Source organism: Argiope bruennichi, chromosome 11, assembly GCF_947563725.1.
Source record: "Argiope bruennichi chromosome 11, qqArgBrue1.1, whole genome shotgun sequence".
NCBI lineage: Eukaryota > Metazoa > Arthropoda > Arachnida > Araneae > Araneidae > Argiope > Argiope bruennichi.
In genome coordinates this window covers 74,674,077-74,687,437 of record NC_079161.1, presented here as the reverse complement: position 1 = coordinate 74,687,437, position 13,361 = coordinate 74,674,077, and the positions used below count along the sequence as shown (strand labels likewise).

Here is a 13,361-nt window from a genome sequence, read left to right as displayed (position 1 = left end):
TAACAAACTTCACACGATAAAACCTTTTATTTCTTTCTGGCCTTGTTTACCAGTGCGAGAGCTAGACGTTAAATTATCTAGACTCCGCATTGGCCACACACGTCTTACACATAAACATCTTTTATTCGGAGATAGAGCTCCATTTTGCACGAGATGCAAAGTAATTTTAACGGTTTATCACCTTTTGGTTGAATGTCCTAATTTTAAACATCACCGTCTAAGTTTTTTTCATGCTTCAACAGTGGACATGCAAATGCTAGTGGGGGAACGTCCCCATAAAAATCTTTTTAAATTTTTAAAAGAAGTTGGTTTTTATCATCTTATTTAATATTTCTTCTTATTGTAATTTTTTTTACACCTTGTTGATAATGTTACGAGACATTGCAATGTAATTTTGTCAATTAGTTTCCACTTTTACATTTTTATTTAAGACAAGTATTTAATATTTTAACCATAGGTCTGGCGCAGTATGGCCAGGTATGGCTCTTGCGCCACTAAACCTTACAATCCAATCCATCCAAGGTCACCTTTCAGGCGTAGAGTCTGAAACGGTGAATTTTAGTCTTATAGAAGAATTTCGGGTGCGGGCGCTCGTGTTAGTATTTTTCAGTGCGAAATCATGGTTTTCTCCAGTCGTTCTGTTCGGTCTTTTTCTCGTTTGATGTACGAGCAAGAAATGAACAGACTTCAGAAGAATATCGAAGAAGAATTGAACGATTCAGATAGGGAAGACATATTCAGTGATCACCGGTCTGAATCAGAAGAATGCGATTCTCCAGAAAAAGTCTGGGACCAAAGTAGCTTTTTTATCGGAAAAGATAAAACAACAAAGTGGCAAAAAGAACCCTTTCGAGTTCAAAAGCGCATAGCTTCCCAAAATCTAATCAAACTTTTACCTGACAATACACAATTTTCTAAAAATGTTACTTCACCAATCGGTTCATGGAGTCTAATATTTGATGATTCAATCATTGAAATTGTTTTAAAATGCACTAACATTTATATGGAAAAAATTTCTGGAAATTTCAAGAGGCAAAGAGATACAAAACCTTTAAAAAAAAAGATTTTTGTGCCTTTATAGGACTGTTCTATATAGTTGGACTGCACAAATCTTCTCAAGCGAATGTCGGATAGGCGACAGATGTCACAGGATTGGACATTTTTCGTAAACCTATGAACTATAAGCGTTTCCTTTTTATATTTCGGGTTTTGGGATTCGATGATGTGAGGACTCGTGATGACAGATGAAAAGTTGGTAAGTTAGCTCCAATAAGAGACGTATTTGATAGTTTTGTCAGGAATTGTCAGAAATTATATCATATAGGTGAATACGTGACATTGGGTGAAAAACTAGAAGCTTTTCGAGGACGATGCTCCTTTCGGCAGTATATGCCGAAAAAACCAGCAAGATTTGGTATAAAAATTTTTGCTTTGGTCGATTCTAGAACGTTTTACACATTCAACATGGATATATAATCAGGCCAGCAGCCAGATGGACCTTATAAGAAAGATAACAGTTCCTGTGAAATAACAAAACGCATGCTAGCTCCATTACACAATTCTGGAAGAAATGTTACTACAGGCAATTGGTACACAAACTATGAATAAGCCAAGGATTTATTGAAACATAAAAATTTTATTGTTGGAACAATACGCAAGAATAAGAGGGCTATCTCACCGGAATTTGCGTCGCATAAAAATAGAGAAGCACATACAACTCTCTTTGGGTTTCAAAACGATATAATGATACTTTCTTACATGTCAAAAAAGAACAAATGTTTAAACTTTCTATCAACTCTGCATAACGATGATCAGATTGACGAAAACACAGGAGATTAAAAAAAATCGGATGTAATTACATTCTACATGTTTTCCTAATCCAAGACTGTACTTTAGTGAAGTTTTACAGGTTATGTGTAGAAGTGTACAGGTTTTCTGGATCTATTATTTTTTCTTGAACAATAGCTGTGTTAATTATAACGCCGGTTTTAAATTCAGATGCAATTTCTGGCTCTATAGAATCATGTTGAAATCCCTTTGCTTTGGGCCAAAGGTTTTCCGCGTTCCTCAACCATTCAGGACCATGCCACCAGCTTTCAGAGGTGATTAAATCCTTGCTACTAATCTCTCTAGTTAACATGTCGGCTGGCTTTTGCTTACTACTACAATGCCTCCAATTACTGGGGTCTGTAATTTCTTGAATTTCTATGACTCGATTTGAAACAAATTGTTTATATTTAGATGCTGAACCCTTTATCCAGTGGAGTACAGTCGTCGAGTCACTCCACAAAATAATTCTTCCAAGATCTTTGAAAATTTTCTTAAGATGTTTTGCTATTCTTGAAGCAATTATAGCACCCATTAACTCAACGTCGAGGAAGAGTCAATTTTTTGATTGGTGCTACCCTAGTTTTTGAAATTACAAAACTTGTCTGAAAAGAGTTCTTGGAAGTTTTATACCTTAAGTAAGCAACAGCTCCATAAGATCTTAAAGAAGCATAAAAAAAATACGTGTAACTGTAAATCTTCCTTATTTATAAAGTTTGTGTCTGGAAAATAGTAACGTGGGATTTCAAAATTTAGCAAATCTTTAATTTCTTTACACCATGCATGCCAATTTTCTTTTAATTGTCCGGAAAACACTTCATCCCATCCAACACCAGCTTGCTATAATTCTTGTAAGAGACATTTTATTCGAATCAGGAATGGAGATATAAATCCAGAAGGATCAAACAATTTTGCATCAGTATGAAGTACATTTCTTTTTGTGCATTCGTTATCATTCAAATTTGACAACAAAGATCTTAAATCTAGTCCCAAAATATCGTCGATATTGTTCCAAACAAGTCCTAACACATTCAGATGCGAATCAGCCTGTTCATTAACTTCAATCATGGAATCGGAGTTACGCCACATTTTTTTTAATTCTTCAAAAATAGTGTCGAATTTTTTCATGTTCATTTTCGTGTCTTTCAAGATCGATAGAGTATCGGAAGACAATTTTAACGCATCTTGTAGAGTGGAACATCCATAAAAGGGATCGTCAACATATAATGATTCATTTAACATTTCATATGCAAGGGGATATTTATCCCTGTATTCTTTGATATGCGTTTTAGTAGTTGCAGCCAAAACGAAAGGTGAGAAAGTTACACCAAAACAATGACTATTAAAATTATACATTGTTACTGGTTGAGATCTATCACAGTTTTTATAATATAAGAAACATAAATAGTTCCTATCCAATTCCGCAACTTCTATTTGTAAAAAAGCCCGAGCAATATCTCCACAAAATTCAATTTCATGTTCTCTAAATTTTAATATAACATCAATAAGGTGAGGCTTTAAATTTTCTCCTGAAAGAAGGCATTCATATACTATCCTAGTTTTTGTACTGGAAGAAGTTTCCCTGAAAACCTCTCTATGCGACATTACACATCCAGTAAAACATTCGTCATGACACATCTGAATTATGCCGTCGTTAACTTGCTCTTGCATAACTGCAATATACCTCTCAAACAACGCTTGATCCTTATTAAATTTTTTCTCTAAAGAAATGAATCTCTTTTCCGCAACAACAAAATTATTACTTAATTTTTCTTTTAATTTCATTTGTTTTCCATTGCAACGGTGCTTCATATTATCCATTCTTTATTTTAAGCTCTTTTCCGAAATGTCCTAAATTATCCCTGGATTTATTTTCCGAAGACCCATCGAACAAGAAAGAATCTAACTCCCACAAGCGCTTCAGATCAGTTTCCATTACAGCACAAGATGCAGTAAACACAGAAGAATGTTTTCTTTCCTGCAAGTCTGGCATTTGACCTATCATCGTGTCATCAAAAAGTGTCGGCAGTAAGAACAAGTTTTTATTTATTTTTCTTACTTCTCCCCTTAGAACATTGCACAGATAGTTAGCACCCAGGAGGATCCGGATAGGGGTGGGATTTTCGAGGGAGTCAGACAGGATGCAGGTGGCTGGAATTACTTTCTTTACAAGTTTGCGGTCAACATTCGAATATATGTCCGCGCCTGTTATTTCGTCTGAAGCCAAAGCCTCAATGTTTAGGAATTGATAAGGGAGAAATTTGTTCCTTATTCTTAAACGTACAACTTCGAATATTTTCTCGATGGGTTCTCGTTTCGAGAAAGTATAAATTAAAAGCTTCTCTTGGCGCATTGGTTTTAAATTCAAAGCTTGTTTCAGATCACTGCGCAAGAAGGACTTTTGTGATCCTGAATCGAATAAAAGTCTAGCCATGATCTTGTTGGCACCATTTTCTGCCTCGACGTTAGCCGTTTGAAGTGAAGTCAGGTAACTGCCAGGGTTATCTTCTGCTTTTAAAACGGTAGAAATTACGACTTCCTGTCCGTGGGTTTCGGTTTCAGAAGAGCTGCTTTCAATTTTATTTTTCGGGCAAAACAAGGAATTGTGCTGCAAACTCTGGCACGTCTCATAGGGTGAAATTTTTACCTTGCATTGAGAAATTAGATGTCTATAAGCCATGCACCGATAGCATCTACCATCTTTCTTTAATTTGTAATGTTTTTGCTCATCGAAGAAAGTTTTGCAATTTAATGCAGTGTGAGTATCAGAGTTACAAAAAGTACACAGATTTTTAACTACAGTATTTAAAGCGGCAGATGAAGGCAATTTATTTTTAAATTCAGTATGTCCATGATAAGCAGAATTTCGTGAAGGATATCGGGGAACTTTTTGAGAATGTCCAGTTACAATGTTTGCAGATTCGCGAGATTCAATTTCAAATTTTATAAATTTTATTAATTCGTTAACGTCACCGATCTTAGCAGAATCTCTTTTACGATGGAACTCTACGACTAAATCTTGGGGTAATGGCTTTAATAAAATGGGTATAAGTAAATGGCCATAATTTCCGGATGCAATTCCCAATGAGTTTAAATTTCTTATACTAAATTCACTCTCGTCATACAATTTTCGTAATCCCTTGAGATTGAAAGAGGATTTTATAGATTCAGTTTCTAATAGGCGATTTATGAAATGACTAATCAAATGGTCTTGCCTCCCATATCTGTCCTTTCACAGAGATAGACACGATTTGTAATTTTCTCCAGTAAGAGAAAAACCAGAAACAATTTTGTAAACTTCGCCGGATAAAAAGGACTTTAAATATATGAATTTATCAACATTACTTAAAGAATCATTAGAGTCAATCGCATTATTGAAGCTATTGATGAATTCTAGAAAAGTCTAGCATCTCCACTAAATGTGGGAATTCTTAGCTTCGGCAAATTAATGCTTGTTGCAGGATAGTTAATTCTTACATTAGAACCATTAGCAGCAAGTGGTGCGATAGGTTGTTGATCAATTTTAAACTTATTGATCTTATTTTTAATTTTGAACTTAGCTTCATTTATTTGCTCTTCATATTCAAGAGAGCTTTGCATTTCTGTTTCAAACAATGCACTATCAGAAATTAAATGCTGAATTTCACTGTTAAGGCTTTTGAGGTCTAAATGTTTTGCTTCTAAACTTAATAAATGCTACGAAAGTTGTTCTTGATCACTTTCCTTTTTAATATAACAACTTTCTAATAAAAAAATAAACCTTGTTAATCAATTTTGTACAAGCAGTACGAGATATCTTGTGTTTCGTCTTTAACTTATCAAGAGTTTCCATTTTCATGCATAAGATAAAGTTTACAGCACCTTTTTAAATGTCCAACGATGAGTTATAATCTTTGATAAATGCAGAATTTCAACAGCAACACGATTATTCACAAATTCAAGAGCATAAACTCAATATTCACCCAGTATAATAATTCCCGGGTTTCGACACCATACAAATAAATTATCGTTGCGTTTCTTGATTACACAATAATTCATTATCAATAAGTTTTTTTTCGCCCAAACCGACCTCGGTAAAAGAGCGACCTAAAAAAATGGGGAAGGACTGATCCATCAACACGGCGGGCGAGTCTTTTCCCATTTTTTTAGATCTCCTTTTTTTTTTCAAAAAAAGGTGATGCGTATGGAAAATCGAACCAAATAACGACAAATTGGTTAACAAAAAAAATAATATTTACTGATGCAAAACTTATATACACACATCTAAAATTGAAACACAAATTTAAATTGCTCTTTGTAAATGATAATCTTGTCCATATTTTTAAAGTTTTTCATATTTACATGTCTCTGCTTCTGGTGTCTCTGCTCTGCCGCCACGGGTGGAGGAATCAATTCTCCCGTTTCAGATTCCTCGTCTGCTCGTCGTCCTCTCTGCAAGTTGTGGAGTTCTTGTCTGCATCTCTGCTCTAGAAACCTTGCATATATCAGCGCGATTACTCGGCTGTATTTCCAGAGTTTCAGATGGGCTACGTGTGAATGCTCTGTTGGGCCGTCAGGTTTCTGCATGTGTCTCGCTCGCGGGCAGTCTCCCGTAATTTGAGTTCTTATCTCCACCACTCGAGGCATGTCAAGAGATATTAATATATTAATGAATATTAAAGAGGTAAGTTTGCATTATTTTTTTTATTAGTTTTAAAAGACTCTTTTTTAATATAGAAACGATATTTGAATAAGTAATTCATCGTTAAATATAAAGTTCAAAACATAACAGATGTCGAATGAAATAATTTGTTTTTAGCATTTTAAATTTAAACCACGTGGTAACTATTTTACCTTAAAAAAGAAATATTCTGTAATTATATTGCAATAGTAATGTCTAATTTATCTTTAAAAATTATATTCTAAAAAGACTTTTATTTTTTCCAATATTATTGTATATAATATGTTGTTTTTTTTTCGAAATGCATGTGAATGATTTCAAACTGCAGATGCCGAATGAATAATTTGTTTTTACAATTTTAATTTTAAACCACGTGGTATTTAATTTTAACAATTTTTCTAAAGAAAAAAAACATGTATAAATAAATAATTTTAAAAATCTAATTCTTTTTAAAGAATTAGAATATGCAATTGATATAAGAATTTAGTTAATCTTTAATTAAAAGTATTTCTATCCTTAGATTCTGTTTGAAGATGAGGATATGCCCCTTCATGATTCTGATGACGAGGTAAGGCACGCACGTTTATCTTTTCTTCTTTTTGCTTAAATAAAGAAAATCATCCATTTAATAATTTTTTTCAGAGTACTTTTTTTTTATCAATTGAAGCTACTCGTTGGATGCACCCAGGAATTCTTTCAAGCCTCTGAGTTTTTTTAAAACCTACCTTCACAGTTTGGAAGTGGATGTATCTGAAGAGATTGAGGAAGAGGATGTATGCAGTTAATTCTTTTTTTTTTCTTAATCATTATTTTCTTTTATTAGTATAAGATGTTTTGACTATGGTTTCTTTCCCCCACCCCCTCTTTTTTTAGTTGGATGAAGCTACATTCAAGAAAAATCCAGACGACTCAACAAGCGCCATCAATGCGAGCAAATTGTTTTCCTGGCTGGAATTATCTCGGCGAGACTTTCATCCAGTGTAAGATGAATGACCTTGCAGACAATAGTGGCTACTGTCCAAAGGCTGTTTGGAATTTTAATAGTGAGAACTATTGCAAATATGGCTCCTACTGACCTGATGCGATTCTGCATATTTTTCTCCTGGACTGGACAGGCCTATCTCCACTTCACTGCTGCCAGTATCGGATTTCACCGTAGAAAAAGTTATGGCTGCAATAATGAAAGTTTTGAGATTGACATCGTAACAGTAAGAAGACTTCTTGGTGCAGGAAGAAACCGAAAGGTTTGCAATATTGAATTTGATCGTATCAAGAAACGATCAATTATTAGTGTTCCTTATGATCCTTTAGGCTTGTTGTGCAAAGGCCATAGTATTTGCTTGGAAAAAAATCAACAGGCCATAAATGCAATGAGGAATCATAAACTTCACCCTCCCTTAGAAAATAGGGCTCGAGAACTGCACAGGTCAGCAGGAGTTCCATTAGGCACCTGTGCATTCAAAGAAGTTGCTTTATTCGAGAATCATCTAGATGTTCAGGTGGTTGTGATATCCTCTAAAAACTTGAATCAAGTAAGTACAAAATTAAAATGAATTCTTAAAATTAGTAATTTAACATTTTTTTTTCTGTCTTTCATTGTTTGAATTCTTTCATTCATTTCCATTTTAGGTCGCTTATAAAGAACGTTATAGATCAACAAGAATTAGTTTTTGGCTGCATGATGGACATTATGATATAATAAAATCGTTGAAATGTTTTTATGGTACTGATCACTACTGTGAAAAGTATGATGGAGCTTTTCAATCGATAGAAAATCATCGATGTCCTAATGCATGCCATATATTTCTGAAATGTAGCTGCATTTTGACTGAGCCCAAAAGACGACTTGATTGCAACAGTCTATGCCAATCAGAACAATGTTTCACTGCACATAAAGCACTGGTAGGAAATCAGATGCTTTCTATATGTGAGCGGGTAATTATTCATTTTTTTGCTTTTCTAGATTAGAATTTTCTGATTATTTAATGAGTGTAATAAAAAAAATGAAACTTACTTTTTTAGATGTATCAATGCAGACTGTGCTGTGCTATTCGTCGACGAGACTGTTCTTTCAGCATTTATGTGGCACCCAAAACTGTCCCTCATGCCATAGATTTGAGGTGTCATCTGAATATCTCTGCTGTCTACAAAGAGAGTCTCCAAAGTCACCCTGTGAAAAGCTGATATTTTTTTGATTTCGAAACAGATCAATTTTCGGGAGAGCACATTGTGAACGCAGATGGCAGAGAAACAGTATTTAAGGGCTACTCGTCATTACAGGAATTTTGTGCCTGGCTTTTTGCTCCGGTTCATAAAGGCTCTACGGCCATAGCACATAACATGAAGAGGTATGTAAAAACTATTTCATATTTTAAATAAATTTAAAATAATAAGGCAATTTTTTAAGCACTTTTTAAAATCTATCTATCATTTTTTTAGATTTCATGGACAGTTTATAACTGGCTGGTTACTGCAGCAAGGCATTGCTCCGGATGTAATACAGAATGGATCAAAATTAATGTCCATCAAACATTCATCATTGGACATAACAATTATTGATTCAATGAGTTTTCTCCCGATGGCATTATCTAAGCTAACAAGCTGCTTTGCATTGAACACGTTGAAGAAAGGTTACTTCCCTCATCTCTTCAAACTGAGGGAAAACCCAAATTATGCTGGATTGGACCTTTATGGCGGAAGAGCCAAAGCTGACTATGCTGCGCCAAAAGAAATCAAAATTATGTTTGATATCTTCCCAGTCAGCAGTATTACTGTCCGGATACGATGATTCTTCCAGCAAGAAAAAAATCTACATATTGGCACTTAGATCATCAAAATGATCAATTCGATTTTCAAAAAGAAATATTAGAATACTGCCGGTGAGTATTTTATTCATTTTGCATGCATTTAATATTTGCATTACAATATTCCCTCTTAACGAAAAAATGTATGTGTGTTTTTTAGCTCGAATGTAGACCTATTGCGTCGTTATTGCCAAATATTTAGGGAAGAGTTTTTGAAAATTGCTTATGTAGATCCATTCCAGTAAGTTATTACACTATGCTACTACTAATAATAATAATATAATTATAATTGATTTATTATTTCATAAATGTTTTTGTTACATTTTTTAGGTACGTAACTATCGCATCAGCTTGCATGGCTGCGTATAGAAACGAAACACATAACGAACGACACGATCGCAATGGTGCCATCGTGTCTATATTAGTGGAGAGAATTACTGCCCTGATGCGATTCGTTGGCTGGATTATATATCTTCTTCTGAAGGTATAGAAATCCAGCATTCGCTAAATAAGAATGGCGAAAGAAAAATCGGATGTGTCTTGGTAGATGGATACTGTGAAGAGACAAAAACAGTGTATCAATACCAGGTATGTGTATAAAATCATTCGGAAGAGATTGAAGTACATTGGAATATGTAAATTTATTTCTAACATATATTTTTAAGGCTGTTTCTTTCATGGATGTGGAGTTTGCTTTGATGGGGATTCCAAACATTCGTTGAAAGGCATTACTATGTCTTCCGTGCGGCAAAAGACGGCAGAAATCTGCGCAAAAATCCAATCTCTTGGGTAAACTGTTGTTGAAATGTGAGAACATAAGTTTTTGAGGAGGAAAAAAGAAGACGCGAATCTCTGACCTTTCCTAATTACCCATTCACTGCAGGATCGTTTGAACCCCAAAGATTCATTCTTTGGGGGACGAACAAATGCAATGAAATTTCACTACGAGGGAAATATAAAATATGTTGATTTCACATCACTCTATTAATGGGTGTTTTACCTTCATTATTTCATAAAACTAGGTCATTTTGATACCTACCCTTTTTTTCCACCCAACTCATTGACATTTCGTCATACAGGTCACCAAATATTGTTTGTACCCAATTCGACAACCTCAAATTATAGCGGAAACTTTGGAGAGATCGAAGACTATTTTGGCATTATCCGCTGCAGGGTAATACCACCATTTGGTTTGTTCTTCCTGTTCGGCCCTATAGGTGACAAAAAAAACTCATGTTGTGCCGAACTTGCGTCGAGATTAGGCAACAAGAAAAGTGTACTCATACAGAGAACGAGAGAACAATTATTGGAACCTGGGTCAGTGAAGAACTAAAATTAGCAAAGAAGGGATATCGTATTACTGACCATTATCGCATTACATGGGCCCAGTTATATAATATATATACATTCAGAATTAAAAAAAAAGCAAAATTTACACTTCATAAAAATTTAATTTTTGTTTTTTATTTCTAGTTGTATGAAGTATATCATTTCCTAAGATCATCTAACTCTCTTTTCACAACATATATAGATACTTTTCTGAAAATAAAACAAGAGAGTAGTGGATGTCCCAGTAATTGCACTACCGAAGAACAAAAGGTAGCTTACGTTCGGGAGTATGAACAAAAAGAAGGGATCAAGCTGGATCCTCAAAATATTGCCAAAAATCCAGGGCGAAGTAAGGTTGGGAAACTTGCTTTAAATAGTTTCTGGGGAAGGTAAGAATATTCTCATTATTGATTTTTCCAAATGAAAAGCATTATATTATAGCATTTTTTAAATTCGTATTAAAAATTTTTCTCCAGATGGGGTATGAATATTGCACAAATGTAATTGTACTACGTTCATACAGTGTCTGAGTTTAACAAGTTACTTAATGACCTTTCCAAAAATGTAGGTATCGTGGAAGAACTGTGATTTCGGAGCTTTTTTTCTCATAAAAATTAAATTAAAGTACAGTTGTGATATCAGGAAGTTGTTCTTTCAGTTTAAAGACATATCTTCCAACACCGGAAGTAGCCGCTATTAATTGGGAATTCAGGAAAGAATTTCTGTCTCAAGACGCTTCAACCAATGTATTCCTCGCTTCCTTCACCACAGCTTGGGCGCGCATATAATTTTATGATGAATATGGAGAAGTTGGGAAGAAATGTTCTTTATCACGATACAGATTCGATCACTTATGCAAGCGATGGCACGAACGATCCTCCCCTGGGAAATTTTCTTGCAGAGTTCATGGGTGAACTGGATGGTGACACTATAACAACTTTTATTTCTGGTAAGTTTCATTTTGTGTGTGTGTGTGTGTGTGTGTGTGTGTGTGTGTGTGTGTGTGTGTGTGTGTGTGTGTGTGTGTGTGTGTGTGTGTGTGTGTGTTAGAGAGAGAGAGAATTGCATAAAATTTAATTTTGGCTTTTTATTTTTCAGATGGACCAAAAAAATATGCCTTCAAAGCATAAAGTGGAGAAACATGCTGCAACATCACTTTAAATTCTAGAAATGTTAAAAAAAAATAAATTTTGAAGGCATGGAAGCATTGGGACAAAATATGGATCACAAAAGAACAACAATACCTCTTGAAAGCCCAAATAAAATCACCAGAGATGCCAAAAGAAGAAAAGTGATCATTAGAAAAGAAATAAAAACATACTGGATGGTGTATGATAAGAGAATAATACAAAAAGATTATTCTACACTTCCATATGGGTATTAAGAACAAAGTGAAAATAATTTTTACTTTTGTTTCATATCAATACACTTGTTCATAATATTACTTTTTCGTTAAAAAAAATATTAGATAAAAAAATGTTGCTCATGATCATGTTGTTTTCTCATGCTCATGAGAAAAAAATAATACATCAATATGCTAACATTGTATATATATATATATATATATATATATATATATATATATATATATATATATATATATATTTATATATATATATATATATATATATATATATATATATATATATATATATATATATATATATATATATATATATATATATATATATATATATTTGCATACGCTAGTATATTAACTTTTTTTTTGGTGGAAAAAGGTATAAAACCTGAGAAAACTATCATTTATACGCCCCAGCAAAATGGCGCTTCGAAACGTCTTAATAGAACGGTAATTGACGGAGCTAGAGCAGTGCAATCAGAAAATGAACTAGATAAGAGTTCCTGGCCTGAAGCTTTATTATAATTTGCACATGTTTGGAACAGGTTATATCACTGGTTAAACTTTATGCAGGCATTAAGCCCTCAATTAGATATCTAAGACCTTTTGGATCTACTTTGTATAAATTACGGACGTTTTAAGTTAGTTTAGTGTCACGAAAGTCAAACCGGAAATTGCATTTCGAAATCGAAAGGTGCAAATATCGCGATCTGTCGAGGAATTTCTATGTTAAAAATGTCTAAAATAATTAATATACGACTTTTATACCTGATAATAAATATATGTAGGTATTATTTTTAATTTGTTTAATCAAAATTGGCAACAAATTTATTGTACTAAAGTTCTGTATATTTATTTTCTCCATAGTATTGAGGACTTCTCAAGTCAATTATTTACGAGCTCAACTTCAAACCACTTTTTTGCTATGCTCTAAATCTGTTTCTGGTTTTAGTATGCCAAAACCCAGATCAAAAGTTTCTATGAAACATAGTTTTCATGGTAATCGATTTACTCATAGTGATGAGGTAAGTGCATCACCTTCAAATGTGACTACTGATAGTACATCGAAATTGAAACTTGACTCCTCTTCTTATGTTGATGTTCTTAACGCGGATATCAACAATGGCTTGATTGGAAATCGCGTAATTGTTTTATTGATTTTATTTAATATATTTTCTGTACTTTGCTGTCCTGATTGCTTCTCCACTGGTTTGCATCTCAGTGAGGATTCATAGTTTGGACTGTGTATTTTTTTTTTTTTTTTTTTTTTGAAATGCCGAAATTGTCCGTTTATGAAACGTTTTTCATCTACTCCCCTAACAAACAAAAATAACAGTACAAACACATTAATTGTGTTTGGATTACCGTTGATAGGATGTGG

At 33.8% G+C, this 13,361-nt stretch overlaps 2 protein-coding genes across 4 annotated transcripts in view; one reads left to right on the top strand and one right to left on the bottom strand.

Annotated features, from left to right (window-relative positions):
- The window catches only part of LOC129956687 (uncharacterized), a 45,157-nt gene extending 38,704 nt beyond the window's left edge, over positions 1-6,453 (bottom strand). The window contains exon 1 of the mRNA XM_056068617.1: positions 6,169-6,453. Coding sequence (XP_055924592.1) covers positions 6,169-6,453 — 285 coding nt within the window. The remainder of the gene's footprint in view (positions 1-6,168) is intronic.
- Positions 6,296-12,142, top strand: LOC129957497 (uncharacterized). 3 transcript variants are annotated; one of them, XM_056069827.1, is made up of 11 exons: positions 6,296-6,490; positions 7,008-7,055; positions 7,155-7,260; positions 7,361-8,019; positions 8,117-8,422; positions 8,510-8,835; positions 8,927-9,366; positions 9,452-9,532; positions 9,622-9,879; positions 11,279-11,569; positions 11,719-12,142. In XM_056069827.1, exons 4-6 carry the CDS (start codon positions 7,477-7,479, stop codon positions 8,669-8,671), a joined length of 1,011 nt encoding a protein of 336 aa, XP_055925802.1. In that variant the 5' UTR covers positions 6,296-6,490; positions 7,008-7,055; positions 7,155-7,260; positions 7,361-7,476; the 3' UTR covers positions 8,672-8,835; positions 8,927-9,366; positions 9,452-9,532; positions 9,622-9,879; positions 11,279-11,569; positions 11,719-12,142. The 3 variants fall into 3 exon arrangements, with proteins under 3 accessions (XP_055925802.1, XP_055925804.1, XP_055925803.1); XM_056069829.1 differs by having other exon boundaries at positions 7,130-7,260; XM_056069828.1 differs by lacking the exon at positions 11,279-11,569.
- Positions 12,143-13,361: the final 1,219 nt, after the last annotated feature.